This window comes from Zophobas morio, unplaced genomic scaffold (genome assembly GCF_036711695.1).
Source record: "Zophobas morio isolate AGI-343-1 ecotype UQ-CSIRO unplaced genomic scaffold, CSIRO_AGI_Zmor_V1 ptg000010l, whole genome shotgun sequence".
NCBI lineage: Eukaryota > Metazoa > Arthropoda > Insecta > Coleoptera > Tenebrionidae > Zophobas > Zophobas morio.
In genome coordinates this window covers 7512044-7530955 of record NW_026972115.1, presented here as the reverse complement: position 1 = coordinate 7530955, position 18912 = coordinate 7512044, and the positions used below count along the sequence as shown (strand labels likewise).

General features: G+C 41.1%; 4 protein-coding genes across 5 annotated transcripts; 3 read left to right on the top strand and 1 right to left on the bottom strand.

Annotated features, from left to right (window-relative positions):
• The first annotated feature begins 52 nt into the window (after positions 1–52).
• On the top strand, positions 53–4513 carry LOC135126363 (probable multidrug resistance-associated protein lethal(2)03659). 2 transcript variants are annotated; one of them, XM_064052362.1, is made up of 10 exons: positions 53–252; positions 335–541; positions 589–1019; positions 1067–1223; positions 1273–2496; positions 2544–2868; positions 2917–3067; positions 3118–3348; positions 3400–4343; positions 4394–4513. In XM_064052362.1, the coding sequence occupies exons 1-10, from the start codon at positions 176–178 to the stop codon at positions 4436–4438; spliced, it is 3792 nt and encodes a 1263-aa protein (XP_063908432.1). In that variant the 5' UTR covers positions 53–175; the 3' UTR covers positions 4439–4513. The 2 variants fall into 2 exon arrangements, with proteins under 2 accessions (XP_063908432.1, XP_063908431.1); XM_064052361.1 differs by having other exon boundaries at positions 308–541.
• A 245-nt stretch (positions 4514–4758) lies between these two features.
• On the top strand, positions 4759–11872 carry LOC135126362 (probable multidrug resistance-associated protein lethal(2)03659). Its single transcript, XM_064052360.1, has 9 exons — positions 4759–5096; positions 5528–5761; positions 7867–8300; positions 8363–8519; positions 8574–9875; positions 9923–10247; positions 10299–10449; positions 10495–11678; positions 11729–11872. Exons 1-9 carry the CDS (start codon positions 5020–5022, stop codon positions 11756–11758), a joined length of 3894 nt encoding a protein of 1297 aa, XP_063908430.1. The 5' UTR covers positions 4759–5019; the 3' UTR covers positions 11759–11872.
• On the bottom strand, positions 11863–12895 carry LOC135126364 (uncharacterized). The gene is made up of 2 exons (XM_064052363.1): positions 12579–12895; positions 11863–12391 (listed from the first exon to the last, which is right to left on the bottom strand). The coding sequence occupies exons 1-2, from the start codon at positions 12643–12645 to the stop codon at positions 11913–11915; spliced, it is 546 nt and encodes a 181-aa protein (XP_063908433.1). The 5' UTR covers positions 12646–12895; the 3' UTR covers positions 11863–11912.
• Positions 12896–15235: 2340 nt separating this feature from the next.
• On the top strand, positions 15236–16542 carry LOC135126029 (U-scoloptoxin(01)-Cw1a-like). Its single transcript, XM_064051820.1, has 3 exons — positions 15236–15430; positions 15828–15950; positions 16104–16542. Exons 1-3 carry the CDS (start codon positions 15365–15367, stop codon positions 16287–16289), a joined length of 375 nt encoding a protein of 124 aa, XP_063907890.1. The 5' UTR covers positions 15236–15364; the 3' UTR covers positions 16290–16542.
• The last annotated feature ends 2370 nt before the right edge of the window (positions 16543–18912 follow it).

Below are 18912 nucleotides of genomic sequence, written 5' to 3'. Positions count from 1 at the left end.
TCTACAATTCAAAGATAACATTCGTATCTAACCTCTCCAAAACAAGTACATTTCAATACGATATTCTGGAAATGCAATTTCGCTACAGACATACATTTGTGCAAAATAATGTGATTGCGTTGGCTACTTTACAGTTTGTACCATGATTTGATTGTAGTCCTATTATTACCTAAAAATGGATACAAAAGAGAAAATTGAAAACAAACCCAATCCCGTCGAAAAAGCGAACGTTTTTTCGTCACTCATTTTCCTGTAAGTAGTTCTACAACTTAAATTAGAGCAACTTCCTAAAAAAAAAAACACACAGATACTTGTTCCCGATTTTTAAAAAAAGTTTCAAACGAGAGCTAAATGAGGACGATTTGTTTGAACCACTGGACGAACACAAGGCGTCTCTACTGGGCACAAAACTTGAACAAGCGTGGAAAGAAGAAAACGTTAAACACAAACAATACGGTTTGCATATAGCTCTTTTGAAAGTTTTTGGGAGCCGGTTTATGTTGTTTGGGTTTTTGAGATTATTTGACGAAGTCATGATGGAGTAAGTAAAAAATTTGAGTTATTTATGTGTTAGGAGTATAAATTCAGAATTGTGCCTCCTTTCTGTATTGGTCGACTTCTATCGTACTACGAGGGGACCAACAGTGACGTTTCTGAAACTGAAGCTTATTTACAAGCCCTTGCAATAGCCTTGTGTCTTATCCTCAACGCCCTTTTGACCCATCCTCCATACATGGGTTTAATGCACCTCACCATGAAGATGAGGATTGCTTGCAGCTCTCTGATTTATAGAAAAATGTTGAAGTTAAGTAAAACGGCCTTAGCTGAGACCACCACTGGTCAAATAATAAACCTTCTGTCTAATGACGTTAGTAAATTTGACCAGGGGTTCATGCTGGCTCATTACGTTTGGATAGCACCTATTCATGCAGTCATAGGAACCTACTTCCTGTACCGACAGATAGGAATATCTGCCTTTTTCGGAGTTGTTCTATTGGTGGCCTTCATTCCCGTACAAAGTAAATGTGGTTTGAATTTTTGTCGACAGTCTAACCATGAGTTTCAGTAATGTTAGGCAAAAGGACTTCCGTTTTGCGTCTTAGAACAGCCTTAAGGACCGACGAGAGGGTTCGTTTGATAAACGAGATCATCTCCGGAATACAAGTTATCAAAATGTATTGTTGGGAAAAACCGTTCGGGAAACTGGTCTCAATGGCAAGGAGGTTCGTATTACTTTGAAGCGTCTCAGTATGGTTGTTAAATTTTCCTTAGAAAAGAAATGTCAGCAATTCGGGACCGGGCCTTGATACAAGGGATGTTCTACTCTTTTGAAACCACAATAGCAAGAACATCGGTCTTTTTAAGTATCTTGGGGTACGTTCTAATGGGATCACGAATCACTGCGGAAAAAGTTTTCACCATAAAAGCAATCTACGACGTTCTTAGATCAGTGCTAATCCTCCACTTCTGGATTAGCGCATCCTCGATAGCCGAAACCAACGTTTCCGTTTCAAGAATCCAAAAATTTCTATCATCTCCTGACCGAGTTGACACAACAACCAGAGCCACATCTTCGCCTCGAATCCTTTTAGAAAACGTGACAGCTAAATGGCAAGAAAACCCCGGGTTAGAACGTGTTAGTTTCAACGTAGCGTCAAGTCAAACCATGGCCGTAATCGGACCCGTCGGAAGCGGCAAAAGCAGCTTGTTAAATCTTCTCCTTAACGAACTTCCTGTAGAAAGTGGACGAATCGACGTCCAAGGAAACCTTTCGTACTCCTCGCAGGAACCGTGGCTTTTTTCTGGAAGCGTTCGCCAAAACATTATTTTTAACAACGAGTACGACGAGGAGCGGTACCGAAGAGTGGTAGAAGTGTGCGCGCTGAAATCAGACTTCCAGTTATTCCCTTTCGGAGACCAAACGCTAGTTGGGGAAAAGGGAAGAGCGCTGAGTGGAGGTCAAAAAGCCCGAATTAATCTCGCGAGATGTGTTTACAACGAAGCCGATATCTACCTTCTGGATGATCCTTTGTCTGCTGTGGATGCAAACGTGGGGAAGCACTTGTACGAAAAGTGCATCAGGGAGTTTCTCAAAGGGAAAATCTGCGTTCTTGTCACGCATCAGCTTCAGTATTTGAGCGACGTGGATAGAATTGTTGTTATGAAAAATGGCGAGATTGAGAGCGAAGGGACGTTTAATGAACTGCAGACCAAAGGCTTGGATTTTGGTAAATTGCTTGAGCAGTTTAAGAATGAGGACCAAGGTGAAGAGAGTAAAAAGTGGGAAGAGGGAGTGGATGACGAAGAACTAAAGGATGACGATAATGAGAAACCACTCGTTGAAACAGAAAAAGTAAAGAGAGGCAGCATTAAATGGTCTCTTTATTTGAAGTATTTAAAAGCTGGCGGTGGTACTACAATGGTACTGGTCATGTCGACTTTGTTTCTAAGTGCCCATTCTGTTGCGAATGCCGGAGATTATTATATTTCATACTGGTAAGTACACGGTTAGATCGTTATTTTTCTAGGCGATGTATTTTTAGGGTTAATTCCGAAAGACGCTTCAATGAAAAAGTTCTAAATAATATGACTGCACCAAACGAAACCTTGGATAGAAATCCCATGATTTATACATACTCGGGGCTCATTCTAGGCACGATAGTTTTATCTTTTACCGAATCCCTTTATTTCATGTTTCATTTAACTGTTGCTTCTATTAACTTACACGAGATGAGCTTTTCAACGCTCTTAAATGCGGCAATGAGGTTCTTCAACAACAATCCTTCCGGACGAATTCTCAACAGATTTTCAAAAGACATGGGTTACATCGATGAATATATTCCTTCGGTGTTATTCGACGTGATACAAGTGAGTACTTGTTACATTACAAACTAGTCTCCATTAAACTTCTTTTAGGTAGCTTTAATGTTATTTGGTTCGCTTATCCTCTCCTTCATCGTAGATGTTTGGCTGCTGATACCTTCTGCATTCTTAATATCAGTTTTCTTCGTTCTACGAATCATCTACATTCGTACAAGTAGACGCGTTAAACGAATCGAAGGAGTCAGTAAGTGATAACATTTAACACAAACGTGTTTTTATAACACACTTCTGTAGCAAGAAGTCCAATTCTTGGACACGCTGCCACTTCAATACAGGGTCTAAGTACAATCAGAAGTTTCTCAGCCCAAGAAGTTCTCATAAGGGAGTTCGACGACTACCAAGACCGCCACAGTTCGGCATGGTATCTTTTCATTGCCGCCAATCGATGTTTCGGCTTCTGGGTGGACTTCATCTGTATTACATTTTTTGCCGTTGGCGTGTTCGTCCTCATGTATTTTAACAAAAGTAAGTTTTTTTCTCATCGTAAGTATAATTTGTGTACTTAAAAACTTCTAGATATAAGTGGTGGCGACATCGGTTTGGTAATCACACAATACACAACCTTCATCAGTTCCCTCCAATGGGAACTCCGCCAACTCAGCGAACTAGAAAACACCATGGTTTCCGTCGAACGCTTGCTGGAATACAAAAACCTAGAAAGCGAACCCGTTCGAAAAAAAACCGAAACGGTATCACAAACCTGGCCAAAGCAAGGCAAAATCGAATTTCGTCACGTATCCATGAAATACAACCCCTCCGACTCCCACATTTTGAAAAATTTGAGTTTCACTATACACCCACAGGAGAAGATCGGTATTGTGGGTCGAACCGGTGCCGGAAAGTCTTCAATAATTACAGCTTTGTTCCAACTGTACCCCATCGAAGGGACTATACTCATGGACGAAGTCGACTCCACCGGACTACCTTTAGAAGACGTGCGCTCTAAAATTTCGATTATCCCTCAAGAACCGGTTTTGTTTTCTGGAAGTCTGCGCAAAAATTTAGATCCTTTTGACGAGTATTCGGACGAAGCGATCTGGGACGCTTTGAAACAAGTAGAACTCAAGAATATAGTTTCAGGTGGTCTAGATACCAATGTGGCTGAAGGGGGTGGTAATTTTAGCGTGGGTCAAAGACAACTGGTGTGTTTGGCGAGAGCACTCGTGAGGAGGAACAAGATTCTGGTGATGGACGAAGCCACAGCCAACGTGGACCCACAAACCGACGCGGTTATTCAAAATACCATAAGAGAGAAGTTTGCTGAGTGCACCGTGTTAACAATAGCCCATAGGTTGCAGACGGTTATGGATTCCGACAGGATAATCGTGATGAGTGCCGGGAGCCTGGAAGAGTTCGACCACCCGTATAACCTCATAAAGAAAGAAGGCGGAGTTTTGCACAATTTGGTTCAAAATATGGGCAAAGCGGCAGCTGCGACTTTAGAAAGTATTGCGAAAAAAGTAGGTCACGTTGTTCTTCTATGACACGATTAACTTCTCAAATGTTACAGAGCTACGAAAAAAGAAAATTGTTGATTGAGGAGCCAAAGGAATAGAGTAGAATAAGTAATTACAGTAAAATGAAAACATGTTTCTGATGAAAATAAATTGAACAGTTTTGATGTAACTGACGTCGCGTTTCCATAACTCCAATTCAAGCTAAAAAAAAAACTCGTTTCATAATCAAAATCCATACCAGTTCCGACCTGTATCCGTCGTCACCGCTACTTTGCACGAAGTTGCGCAACAACAAAACAATTATTACCGTAATTAATCTTAGGGATCTTAATTTCCGAAATGTTCGCAACTGATTGCATCATTACTCGCAACAAAACACAGAAATATTTTTCAAACACAACGTCGCGATAAAATTATCAGTAATATTCCGCGGCGCGTATCTCGAGTGCGAACCAAACAGAGATAACCATACTATTTCAGATTGATTTTCTTGTCCCACCAATGATGTTTTCCTGCCAGAATAGAGTCGACGCCAGGGCGTCCATGACGCATGGTAGTTCCTACATGAATGGTCGGCATCCGAGAAACTCGGCAGTTCGCGGTCGGATTTCGTGCGGCTGGCAGCACGAAGACTCTTACAAATACACGTTTTAGTGTAGATTTATTGTGATATTTTACCATGGATGCGTCGACGAAGACAGATAAAAAAGCCAATCCGGCGGAGAGAGCCAACGTGTTCTCTTTGCTCACGTTCGTGTAAGTATTGTGTGGGGCTTTCCCCCAGGGGCGACTTAACATCGCGAAGAGCCGGTTAACCCTGACTCGGTTGAGGTCTTCGTCCTACATATGCAAATAAAACGATTTCGTCAAACACATAAACTAATCCTCTAAAGAATAGTTTTTTCGGATTAATTGTTGACTCGGTGTGTTTGTCTAAATATTAACGCTGGAATCGTCCAACGTACACCCGATATTGATCAAAAAGTCGGTTGTAAATGTCAACATTTGTTCTTTGCGTACACCGTCCAGAAGCTCGCGATAACAATCGATGCTTTTAATTACACAGCTCGTAATCAATTAATTACTTCTGTCAGCGTTTTTTTAACCTCACGCGTCCTCGACGTGGTAAATCTACACAATTATTTAACCATTTACCGAGCCTCTACCAATTAAGTTTTCTTTTCCAGATATATGTTTCCCATTTTTAAACGTAGCTTCAAAAACGGCTTGAAAGAGGACGACTTGTTCAGGCCGCTGGGCGAACACAAGTCCGGTTTGTTGGGCGAAAAACTCGAAAAAATATGGAGAGAAGAACACAGAAAGCACAAGAAGTCGGCGTTACACAGGGCTTTGTTCAAGCTCTTCGGACCTCAGTTCGTGTGGTTGGGGATAGTGAAACTCGTGGACGAAGTACTTCTAGTGTAAGTTTTTCGAAAATTGCGGTTACCCGCACTTTGGTAATTTGCGTATCCAGTCGGAATTTTACCTTATCGAGCACAAGGTAACTATAATCGATTCGAATGAACTAATTAGGTTTCGCTTAATTGTGGGTTTGTCATGTCGCCGGTTATTTTAAACACCTTTCTCTAAATTTAACACGCCTGACACGGGTTTAAGTATGACCGGTAAGTGCGACGAGTGGCAGGAGTTTTCTTTGTAAATTTATTTTATAAACACGTTGATGTGGCTAAAGTTATTTTGTGTCTGAAAGGAGGGAGAGAGGCGGAGCGATCATTGATTTTTGCCTAAAATATCTTATGTTCGTCCTACCACAAATTTCCTTTGAAAAAGCAATTACTGGAGGTCGAGCTTCTGCCCGACCTACGACAAAGGAACCATGTTAAAGTTGGGACACCCTATATGTAGACAAATTAGTACGTTATGGACGATTCAATAATAAGTGTACTGAACTTAGCTCTACCGCAAATAAAGGAGTTAACCTAAATAAATGAATATGTTGACAAACTTATTATCAAGGTTGTCACAACGTTTAACGATGTATTTAAATGCAATTTTCTGTCACTTCGTCTTAACTTACAAAGTTGTTGTTAAATACTGTAAGTAAAAACCGACTTTCACTTTGATGTGTACTTTCGTTGCAGTGTTTTACTCTGCTGGTATAATTTTCTTTCTCCCTCAAAATAATTTTTATCATTACGTAATTCGAGAGATAAAAGTGACCGCTATCAGCAGTAAATTTCCCCTTCAGTATTACATACTTTTACTACAGCTCTGGTAAATAAATAAATTAATTTAAGTATAAATTAATCCTGAGATTTCGGGAACAATGAATAGCATTGAGTCCTTTCAAACTGGAAACATATTTTTCCAAAAATCTACAAAGAATTACCACATTCAACAACAATTCGAGCACTCTGTATATTAATTTTTAAACCCGACAGTGGATGAGTTCGTACCGTCCCCCACACAAAAATTCCCCTCAAGATTTGTATTATTTTTAGAACTAATAGTTTGCGGTTATTTATGGAAATTTCAGCAATAAGCATGATGAAAAAACGTCTTATTCTTAGTAACAGTTTTTTTCCAAAATTAAATCTGACGTATGAGAGATAAAATTAGGTTTGAATAAAAATTTTCATTCCTGATGCTAGATTTAAGGCTATGTAGTTAAAATTTTGTAATTTTTCACTCAATAAACGTAATTTTGATAACTGTTTCCTTGATCGATACAGATGTCAGTTCAGTGACGACACTGATAAACTCTTGATCTATCAGATTGCGGCAGTGTGTAAATAGTATTTAAAGATCCTTGAAATCCTCTGCAAATATGAATAACTTAGAAACTTAGACGAATTGAAAGACATTGAAATCATTCGTAAACAAAGTGAACTGTTGCGGACTAAAGTCTAACCCCGGTAGTACGCCAGATTTAATTGGGGTTAGAAGTGCAACATGCTGACGTCTCTCAATTGTGAAACTTTAAATCCTATTGGCAGAAGGATCATCAAATTCGTGGTAGTAAAGCGCTCTTCACAAAAATCGTGTTGTTTTTCAACAGTCAATTGCCTACAAGCGAGTGATTAGATAACAAACGATCGAAGAACATTGATAATATCGATTACTATGTTTATAATTTTGTGCAATTTTTTTAATCTGACGTATCTGAGCATAATTACCCTTTGTACTATAACCAGTCGAATAAATTAAATGCACGAACGTATTCTGACCATAAGTAGGAAATTACTCTTATCACATTTACGGAAAAAACAATTATTAACGCATAAAAGTTTCCTGACATTTTTACAGTTAACTCTTAGAATATCATCAACACTAGTGCAATGAGTGTTTAGTATTCAACCTGAAACTCACCAACTGTTCGACAGACTTTGTTTTGTATCGCTTTCAAACTAACTTTGAAAATCATAACACACCCGTCTACTTGGAAACATCTCCGTCCTTCACCAAGCAACACGCATTACCATTCAGCGAATTCATTATCATTAATTGCAAATCAACTCCGTATCAAATTCCTCAAACCGCGCAATGACTCTTTATCTCCTTTCAGAGTGCTCGTCCCTCTTTCGATCGGCCGCCTCGTCTCCTACTTCGAAAACAATGAAAAGTACAGCATATCCGAAACCGAGGCCTATATGCAAGCGTTGGCGGTAGTTCTGTGCCTTCTAGTGGACGCCTTCCTCAGCCACCCTTCCATGATGGGCTTCATGCACATCACCATGAAAATGCGCGTGTCGTGCAGTTCCCTAGTCTACAGGAAAACCCTCCGGCTGAGCCGCACCGCCCTCGCTAGCACCACCATCGGTCAATTAGTAAATTTACTATCGAATGACGTGAGCAAGTTCGATCAGGGCTTCCTGCTGGCGCATTACGTGTGGATCGGGCCCATCCAGGCGGCGGTGGGGACCTACTTGATTTACAGGGAAATAGGCGTGGCGGCCTTCTTCGGCGTGGCGTTCCTGCTGTCTTTTATTCCCATGCAGAGTGAGTAGTTTCGTGGAATCAATAAGAATCGGGGTCAAGGTGTGACGGTTGCGTAATTTCAGTCTATCTGGGTAAAAGGACGTCGGTTTTGAGGTTGAGGACGGCATTGAGGACCGACGAGAGGGTGAGGCTCATGAACGAGATCATCTCCGGGATACAAGTAATCAAAATGTACTGCTGGGAGAAGCCGTTCGCACAACTTATCGCCTTCGCTAGGAAGTACGTACTCGACATAGCCACCTTTGCCCTCTTGACATTTACTTAATGTTACAGGAAAGAGATGAACGCTATTCGCGCCCACGCGTTCTTACTAGGTCTGGTCTACTCCTTCGAGATGTTCGTCACGCGAACCTCGGTCTTCATAAGTATCTTAGGGTACATCCTCCTTGGATCCTACGTCACTGCCGAAAAAGTATTCACAGTGAAGGCCATCTACGACGTGCTCAGGCCCGTCATCACCATCCTCTTCTCGGTGAGCATCTCGTCGATCGCCGAAGTCAACATCTCACTGTTGAGGATCCAGAAATTCCTGTCGTACGCCGAGCAAGAGCTCGAAGTGAAGAGTGTAAAGAACGGCGTGAGTAAGAACGCCAGTAACGGATCTCTAGTGCCTTACCACAGTCCCGTGGAAGTCAGAGCGAGACTTCTCCTGGAAAACGTGAACGCCAAGTGGCTGGAAGAGAACAGCGAAAGCACCCTCAAAGGGATCAACCTAAGTATATCTTCGAACCAAGTCGTGGCTGTGATTGGACCCGTCGGAAGCGGCAAGAGCAGCTTGCTGAACGTCTTCCTCAGGGAGCTGCCCGTGGAGAGCGGCAAAATGGACATACAGGGTAAAGTTTCGTACTCGTCGCAGGAACCGTGGTTGTTCTCGGGCAGCGTGCGCCAGAACATCCTCTTCGGCAACGAGTACGACGAAGAGCGCTACAAGCAGGTGGTGGAAGTGTGCGCTTTGATATCCGACTTCGAACTGTTCCCCTACGGCGACAAAACTCTCGTCGGGGAAAAGGGGAAGGCATTGAGCGGGGGTCAGAAGGCCCGGATTAACCTCGCCAGGTGCATATACAAGAAAGCTGACATTTACTTGCTGGACGACCCTCTGTCTGCGGTGGACGCCAACGTAGGCAAGCACTTGTACGACAGGTGCGTCAAGGGTTTCCTCAAGGACAAGATCTGCATTCTGATCACGCACCAGCTGCAGTACTTGAGCAGTGCGGACAAGATCGTCATCATGAAGGACGGAAGGGTCGAGATGGAAGGGAAGTACGCGGAGTTGCAAACCAGCGGGCTGGATTTCGCCAAACTACTCGAACAGTTCCACACGGAAGAAGTAGACGAAAAGGACAAGAAGAAGGCCAAGTCTAGACAAAACTCAGAGTGCACTGAAGAAGAGGACGACGAAGACGAAGGTCCTTTAATCGAAAAAGAGCAAATGAAGAGCGGGAGCATCAAGCCGGCTCTGTATTTCGAGTACCTGAAAGCTGGAGGAGGCAAGGTCATGATGGTCCTCCTCGCAGCGGCCTTCATTGCTGGTCAATTCGTTGCAAACGCTGGAGATTACTACGTTACCTACTGGTAAGCGAAGACGAGGAGTAAGAAGGTGCGTAACCTTGGGGTTTCAGGGTCAATTTAGAACAAGACTTTACCGACAAGTTTTTCAAGAACTTGACGAAAGAAAACGAGACTTTGGACAGAGCTCCCGTTATCTACGCCTACTCGGGGATCACTCTCGGGACAATCATTTTTTCCGTCGTTCACTCTCTATATTTCATGTTGTATTTCACCCTTGCGTCAATTAACTTGCACAGCACTAGTTTCTCGAGTATAATTCAAGCGACGATGAGGTTCTACAACAACAACCCTTCGGGGAGAATCCTGAACAGATTCTCCAAAGATTTGGGATACATCGACGAGTACATCCCCCCGGTTTTGTTCGACGTAATTGAAGTAAGTGTTGCACAGAGGTAGAACACCCGAAATAAAAAAAAACACTTGTAGGTAGCCTTGATGTTGATCGGAGCCTTCACCTTGTCCTTCATCGTGGACCTGTGGCTCCTAGTACCCTCCGTGATCCTAATCACGATCTTCTACTTCCTACGAATCATCTACATCCAAACTAGCAGAAGTGTCAAGCGAATCGAAGGAATAAGTAAGTAGAAACCTTGCCTGAGCTTATTTAGCACCTCCATTTCAGCTCGGAGCCCGATTTTCGGCCACATGACGGCTTCCATGCACGGTCTGAGCACGATCAGGGCCTTCTCCGCGCAGAAACTCCTAGTCCGAGAATTCGACGACTACCAAGACAACCATAGCGCCGCTTGGTTCCTCTTCATCGCCTCCAATCGCTGCTTCGGTTTCTGGCTCGACATGATCTGCATCGTCTTCTTCGCCATCGCCGTCTTCGTACTCATGTACTTCAATAAGAGCGTCTACGGCGGCGACATCGGCTTGGTGGTCACCCAGTATATCATGCTCATCGGCTCGCTCCAGTGGGGGATGCGCCAGTGGAGCGAACTCGAGAACCACATGGTCTCCGTGGAACGACTCCTCGAATACCACAGTGTCGAAAGCGAACCCGAGAGGAAAGAGCTGGTCAGTTTGCCCAAAAGTTGGCCAGAGAGCGGCCGCGTCGAATTCCGGGACGTATGTCTGAGGTATAACCCAACAGACCCTAACGTTTTGAAGAACGTCAACTTCGTGGTACAGCCGAAGGAGAAAGTAGGGATTGTTGGAAGAACTGGGGCTGGAAAGTCGTCGACGATTACGGCGCTGTTTCAGCTGTACCCGATCGAAGGAAGCATTGTAATTGATGATGTCGACACGACGAAACTACCTTTGGAGCAAGTGAGGTCGAAAATTTCCATCATCCCGCAGGAGCCGGTTCTGTTTTCTGGAACGATGCGCAAAAATTTGGACCCGTTTGAAGAGTATAGTGACGAGGTGCTATGGAACGCGCTGGACCAGGTGGAGTTGAAGGACGTGGTGTCGGAGCTTCCGTCAGGGCTGCACTCGAACGTGTCCGAAGGAGGGTCTAACTTTAGTGTGGGGCAAAGGCAGCTGGTTTGTCTTGCCAGGGCACTTATAAGAAATAACAAGATTCTGGTGATGGATGAAGCTACTGCGAATGTTGATCCACACACGGACGCTCTTATCCAGAACACTATAAGGGAGAAGTTTGCGGAGTGCACGGTCTTGACTATAGCGCACCGTCTGCACACTGTCATGGATTCAGACAAGATTTTGGTGATGAGTGCTGGGTGCGTCGAGGAGTTCGACCATCCCTACAACCTTCTGAAACAGGAAAGGGGGATTCTGTACAACCTGGTGCAGAACACCGGCAGGGCCACCGCTACCAACTTGGAAAATATAGCGAAAGAGGTAAATTTAGACTTCACTGTACGTAAACATGTTAATGAATTTTTTTTCAGAGTTTCGAGAAGAAGCTGAAGACAGAATGACTTGCCAAGTTACCGAATACTACCTAAACTTGTACCTGTGATGTTTTATACTTAATAATTCCACGATCAGTATTTAAGTGTGGTCATTGAATAAAACCATCAACAAAATAATAAGTGTTTTATTGTCTCCTACCTACAAGAGTATAAGAATATTTTAAGCCTCAGTCTCTTCGTCTGAGGCTTCCGCTTGCTCCTCCGGCGTCCGCAAATCTATAGCAAACTTTTTCTTGCCGCCGTTCTCGTCGAGCTTCGACTGTCTTCCGTACTCCTGGAAGGCCGCCGCCAACGCATACGTGATCTGTCTGGCTTGATTCCTCGACTCGCAGACGAAGCTGTGGCAAACGAACGGCACACCGTCGTTCAAATTCGCACCCGTCACCACAACCATGCTGAAAACTCTGGTGTACACTAGATCTTGGACTCCGTACGAAATCGAATCGATGCCGAACATCACCGGCGGAGATTTCTCCTTCTTGTTTGTGACGTTGTGGAAGGACAAGCCTTGCAGGTTTATTTCGAGCTTGACGATGGGGATCACCTGGTTGGCAGGCAGGTTCTTGGCCAAGTTGACTAAGTAGTCTACAGGCTTGCGGGTGTGCTTCATGCCCCAGAGACCCTTGGCGGGCTGGCTTCCTGCGACACAAAAAAGTACATTTATGTAGATCGCCGTTGTGGCTGGTGAACAACGACGGTCCTGGATTGGGTCCTTGAAACTGTGTGAAATTTGGAAACGTTCTAGGGGCGAATTTGTGTTATCGGTGACTGGCCCAGCAAATATGTGTGCGTTTTCATCGATTACACTTATCGCGTATTAGCTCACCTAAATACTTGACGGAAGCTTTGAACGGTAGGTCCTTAAGGGAGACGACCAAGTCCTTGTCGTCCATGTCGATTCTGTGTCCTCGACCAAACTAGCAATAACAAACTTTCACTAGAATGCACTTTACATTATTACGCGTTCCGCTGTTATTGAATGTCGTTTCCGCTGGACATCCTTCCTGTGCTCTAGTTGTGTGTCCACTGGCGTTTTTACCTGCGATCCCCTCTTCGCAGATAAAATCGTCACTCCATTCCGTGATAAGGGAAATTTAATTGTTTATTAAATGATAAGCGGCTGTTTGCAACGCTTGCGCCACCTACGTGTATTTGTTGATCGAGCGTTACACACGCGAAAGACTGACTGACTACCTTTGGGACAGGTGCAAGACAGATGGCTCGTAGCTGACATCTGCACGGTAAATCAGGCATGACATATCATGACCGGTGCAATTTCGGTCGGACAGGAAGAGATAACGTAACAGCGAAACACAATGGCGTTGTACAAATTGGCCAAAGTGCGCACACGATTTGAAAAAAATAAATCACGTGTTACCTAACGCGTGCGAATTACATTGTTGGAATGTAATCGCGCGTTGAATGGAGTTTTCGGGGAGCCAAGGAGATTTTTGTAATTTTCAAATTATTGCCAATTAATATCTTCCAAGGTTCGCTTGCTAACGAGAGTGTAATTGCATTGTTACATTTGGAAAAATAAGGCTTGATTTGAATACTTGATTGCTGGTTTTACGAATTTTGGTTATCGGTGGTCTTGATCGCGGCGACTTTAGTTTTGAAGGTGGGCCGTGCTGTTAAAAAGTTATTGTGTATTTTTAATTGAGAAACATTATCTGGATTTTTTTACGATGAGATAATAAAACGATTAATTACTTTGTGAAGTGTAGACTTTGGTGATAACAGGTTTATTTTATAAGATTCTGGCTGTGCTCTTATCTTCGAAGGGTATTAAAACGTATTTATAAATGACAACTGTGGACACTAAAGTGCGAGATGTCATTTATTGTTTTACTATCGACAATAGTGAGCTTATAGTAGTTTCACATTTTCCTCGTCAGAAAGCGATAGTTTTTTTAAGTCTATCATCATTTTCTAACGACACACCAGCTACTTATTTAAAACTCATTTTTTCCAGTAATTATTTCAAGTGGACTTTAGATAACTATCATGTCATATGAGATATAAGAATCAGTTATTATGATGTAACAAATTAAAAAAAAATTAGCTTTTGTTTTCCGATAGAGTAATGAGTACGTGAAAAATCAGCAATGGACACGAATGTCTCGATGGAATTTATTTAAGTGTACATTAATTTTAAAAGGTGCTATAGAAATCAGTGTAATTACGGCACACAAAACCGTATGTCGTATGCCACCTATGAAACCACTTTTGAACAGGTGGTTAGTGAAAGTCGCTCGGTTTATTAGATGTAAACAATACAAGTGTGAGCTTTTTACTATTCGAGGTATAATAATTCTCAGATATAATCAGCAGACAATTTTTTAGAGCGCTCCTCGTAACAAGAGTGAAATATTACTCCGGAAAAAATATAATTGAGTCTCTTATAAACTTTATTACACTCATAATAAAAGTGTGAGTCATTAGGCTTCTCTTTGACTGTTTGTGTTTGCCTAGCAAATTCAGTACTACACCCGATGAATTAATCTAAAATTATAACAAAATCAATCCGTTTTGCTGATGGTAGTTTTGATTAGCATAGTACGAGGCGTGTGATCAAATTTAAATGTGGCGTTTAAAACGTCCGACTCAAAGTCATAAAAAGTTTAACCCACAAGCATTGAACGCCTCTCCTTAACAATTGAGCAACACCCCGATTAATAAACAATGGTAATAGAAACAACTGGTTCAGTAACAACAACAATATTAGGCAATTAGAAGAGGCAACAGAACGTCAAAAATAGCTTTAATTGCGTAAAGAGTCGATTTGTATTTTGTTAACATCATAATTAATTACTCAGAAAATCGGCTTCAGTGAATCATGCATTAATTCCAAGATAGTGATTTTATTAACTTTCATATCCTGTGATAAGAGCTTCATTTTTACGAATTTACGTATTCAAAAACTGTATCAACAAAGACAGCGTTAACGCCAACCATCCTGCAGATAAGAGAAAGATAACAGAACATGTGTTTTATTGTAATTTTTATCTTCACTCTATTGTCTTTGGCTAATGTTAAAAACCTAAGTATGATGAAGGTTTTAGTTTTATCTGCAACCTATAATTAACACGTCGGATTTGCAGACTAATCTCTCGTCCCGATCTTCCAATCAATATTCACCTATTTTTAAACCTCTTAAATCCGAAAAGGTTTAAAGTCTAAAAACCAGCAAAATTCCGTTGAATTTTACTTAATCGAAAATACGTGCACAGATTGTGGCCCGATTTTTGCAAACCGTCCCCCAGCTCTTTCAAGGTTGAAAAAATCTCTCCTTGGGCCAAGTGAGAAAACGAATCTGGGCCAACGACGATAATAATTAAGGCAGAATTTGTCAATATTTCAATTAAAAAATGAGAATAGCTTTCAGTTCTTGCATCCATCATAACCTGTGTGGGACCAAAAACAGTTCCACCACATCTGAAAGTATGAGAATCCGCTATTACGCTACCGAAGATCTTACTTAATCTTCGCCAGCCATCTCCCACATATAAAACCAAGCCGGCAATTAAAAGAATCATTGCTTCTCCACCCACCAAAGCTCGCCAATCGTTCAGGGTTGAAGTGTAGTCAGTGTCACGTGCAAACCCCACAATGTCTTCCGTTCCCCACGTCTTCGTCGCCGTTCTGTGTGGAGTTATAGTGCACGTGGTGTTCAGTGTAAGTGCGTAAGGAGATTTCCCAATTGGGGTGAATTTTCGTCAAACTTGGTTGCTCGGTTGCGTAATTTTCGAGAGAAAATTCGGAAAATTCTACTACGGTTGCGTTCCAGTTCCCATAAATGCGTGCACGCGTTACGTCATCTTGACCCAATAAAGAACAATGATCTGCTTAAGAGCAGATTTCCCAACAATGCGTTGTAAACTCATCGCTTAATCGTCTTCGTTTTCAAAAATCGGAATTAGGATGTTCACCCGTCTGGAAATCCGGGATCCGTAACCCCATAGCATTACAATAGAACCGCCAGATCTTGTTTCCGGTTTAACTGATGACATTTGATAACATCCGGAGACGCAGTCCAGCGGGTTTAATTAATTTTGTTCAATGGTGTTTGCAGCAATTGGACGGGTACGTGCCGGGGCAGGACTACCCCATCTACAACGAGGTGCCCCAGGGGCTGTCCTTCCGCTGCGACCAGAGGCTGCCGGGGTACTACAGCGACCCCGAGGCCCAGTGCCAGGTAAAAGGACCTCAACCAAATTAAAAAAAAAGATGAATCCTGTCACGGTACTAAACGAGCTTTCATTAAGTTGGTTACAGATCTAAACAATTTTTCAACAGCAACCAGTAATACACTCGTGCTGCTTTAATCCTTTCGGACGTTCTTTCGCAGGTTTGGCACTGGTGCCTGCCCAACGGCCAGCAGTACAGCTTCCTCTGCCCCAACGGCACCATCTTCAACCAGTTCGCCCGGGTGTGCGACTGGTGGTTCAACGTGGACTGCGCCGGGACCCCCAGTCTCTACGGGATCAACGAAGACTTGTACAAAATACCGCAGTACAATCAACCCCAGCAATGAAAGCTCGAAACAATGCTGTTCCATAGTCAATAAATTATCTCCACTTCATTGTTCGCAGTCGTTATTACCGTCGTCATTTTTCTGCTCGCTGAGTAGCTGTGTCGAACATCCTCCATTATAGTTGTAAATATACGAGTAAGATAAGATAGTTTTGTATTTTTGTAGCAAAATTGAAATAAAATAAATATTTCGAGCGATTGTTACGAAACGAGTTTCTAGGATTGGAAAGAATGTACTTTCTTCTTCTGTTGTTTACAAATCGATATTAGACGAAAGTGGTCGCTCTGCGGTTTTAATTAGCGTGTAACAAATGGTGTAAGTTCTTTATCTTTGTGTACGCTGGCGGAATGGACGCCGAAATTGGCGAGGTGATAGCGGCGATCCGTGAAATTAGAGCCCGAAAAAAGTATAGGTTGGTTTGTTTAGGTGTTTTAATGCTACATAAAACTTGAATTAAGGCAAAGGCTGAAAGTTTCGTAACAAAAAAGTTTCAACAACAATTTTCAAACAAAATTGTAATCAAGTCCGTCTAGAAATTAAATTCGGACTTAAACTAACGACTTAAGTCTAGTAAGCTAAGCAACTCAAGATAAACGATAAGATAACGGTTTCGTTTTTTCAAACAGTAGTAAGTGTGTACGTACTTCACATTTTCTTTTTTTCTTTTCAAAAATGTTTATATTGAGAGATCATTTGAATGTGGATTCAGAATAACCACATAAAACTGAAATTGGCAATTTCTGAAAAAGATAATCTTTCTCCGTTTCAAAAGTATGAATAACCATTTTTTAAATTCCAAGTGATAAAACATGATTTTTTTCCACATTGTCATGTCAAAATATGTACAACTTACCTGGTGCGTTTTACTTACTATAGTGATCCATCTCGATAATTCGAAGGTGGAAAATTCAGTGATTTAGAACTACCTATAAACATTTAGAAAATCTAATTCAGGAGTTGGAAAATATGAATCCAGGAATTGAGCAATCTGGGATTTTGTGAAAGCGAAATCTCCATGATTTGGAAAATTGACAAAATGGAAATATGCTGGTTTTAGCAGTTGGATATAGATGGGAAATTTGAGAATATGAAAATGAGAAAATATGTCGCTATAGGAACATGAGAATCAGGTTGATATTGAAAAATTAATATTCTGAATAAAAATCTATTTTATTTTTAAAAGCAAAAAGCAAATACAGCAGTTTAAGAATCTGTCAGCTCGGTGGTTTGGAAACCTAGAAAAAAGTTTAGCAATCCGTAAAACTGAAATCTGGATACTTGGCAATTTGTCAGGTAATAAATAATTTGAAAATTTAAAAATTTAGAAATTCGATAACCTGAAAATTTTGAACCCTGGAATATGACAATTCTGAATACACGAATAAAGAATTTTGGCGTGTTGAAAACTACTTCAGGAACTTGAAAATTTATAAATTTCGGAAATTGTAAACGTGAAAAATTGACGATTTAAAATTTGACCGTTTGAAAGCTTGAAATTTCGAAAATGTGAAAATGAAAAAAGGGCAATTTTGACAAATTTGAGAACGTTTGAAAATCTAAAAATCTGTAATTTTCGAAATAAAGATCTAAAAATTTAGAATGACATGAAACCCGAAAATTTAGTGATCTAAGAATTTGCAACCCTGTTAACCATGAAATCCCGAAACCTGAAAATCTACACATATTTTAATTTGGAAACCCAGCAATTTTGAACTCCAGAAACTCAAAAATTTATAAATTCGCTAAAATAAGTAACAATTTAGTCAAATAAAATTTAAACTGTTTTTTAAATACAAGGAAGGATTCAGTTTTCCGTAGAAACAGTAAATTAATGTTGATTACTCGCGTATCAAGTTGGCTCATACTATCTAAATGTTTCACGTCTATAAATGATTGTCACATTATGACCGTGAGTTTGATCACTTGCTGATTTTGTGGGTTAATTGAAATAAAAATTAGTGAGAATAAATGAGGAGAAATTGGTTAGGCAACCCATAATACACTAGTGCGTACATTTTTTTACTATAAATGCGATGCGACTTCATTGGAAAGTCGCAATATCCAAATAGTTAAAAAATTCAGGACGAGCATTTTATTTACTTGACAATGAGATTAGGAGTGGAAAAATTGTTTCGATGTGCTTTCTTGAGAATTCCATAATATGTTGAAAAAATGTATACATATATGTTAGCTAGCAGGGTTGTAGCTTTTACAGCGTCACATAATATAGCTTTAAAACACAGAAAATATTTTAGAATGATCATTATTCTACTCCAAACAGGTTTTCCTTCATTTGCTTTCAACATTAAAAAAAATCCCACAAATATGTGTCTGTTCAGAGAATACTATTCTGATCTAACACACCCTGTATTAAAAATGATTTTCTACTTTTGTACTTATTAAACAACAATAGTGGGAAACATATAGGTTTTTCACTTTTTATGGACAATATATTGTTTTTTTTTTAGTCATTAAAAATGTGTGGACTTCCCAGATAAACAACAACAACCCGAAGCAGCTATACACAGTGTCCAATCAAACCCAAATGTGCGACTTGTGAAACCATATAGCATAATTATCCAACTTCATTAAGTCAAGGGCTAATTAAGGTCCGCACACGTAA

Coding starts and splice junctions, on each gene's coding strand:
- LOC135126029 (XM_064051820.1), top strand. CDS start 15,365: ATGTCTTCCGTTCCCCACGTCTTCGTCGCCGTTCTGTGTGGAGTTATA. Junction 15,431..15,827: donor TAGTGCACGTGGTGTTCAGT/GTAAGTGCGTAA, acceptor TGGTGTTTGCAG/CAATTGGACGGGTACGTGCC. Junction 15,951..16,103: donor ACCCCGAGGCCCAGTGCCAG/GTAAAAGGACCT, acceptor GTTCTTTCGCAG/GTTTGGCACTGGTGCCTGCC.
- LOC135126364 (XM_064052363.1), bottom strand. CDS start 12,645: ATGGACGACAAGGACTTGGTCGTCTCCCTTAAGGACCTACCGTTCAAA. Junction 12,392..12,578: donor AGCTTCCGTCAAGTATTTAG/GTGAGCTAATAC, acceptor TTTGTGTCGCAG/GAAGCCAGCCCGCCAAGGGT.
- LOC135126362 (XM_064052360.1), top strand. CDS start 5,020: ATGGATGCGTCGACGAAGACAGATAAAAAAGCCAATCCGGCGGAGAGA. Junction 9,876..9,922: donor GATTACTACGTTACCTACTG/GTAAGCGAAGAC, acceptor TTGGGGTTTCAG/GGTCAATTTAGAACAAGACT. Junction 11,679..11,728: donor TGGAAAATATAGCGAAAGAG/GTAAATTTAGAC, acceptor ATTTTTTTTCAG/AGTTTCGAGAAGAAGCTGAA.
- LOC135126363 (XM_064052361.1), top strand. CDS start 176: ATGGATACAAAAGAGAAAATTGAAAACAAACCCAATCCCGTCGAAAAA. Junction 1,020..1,066: donor GGCCTTCATTCCCGTACAAA/GTAAATGTGGTT, acceptor CATGAGTTTCAG/TAATGTTAGGCAAAAGGACT. Junction 4,344..4,393: donor TAGAAAGTATTGCGAAAAAA/GTAGGTCACGTT, acceptor CAAATGTTACAG/AGCTACGAAAAAAGAAAATT.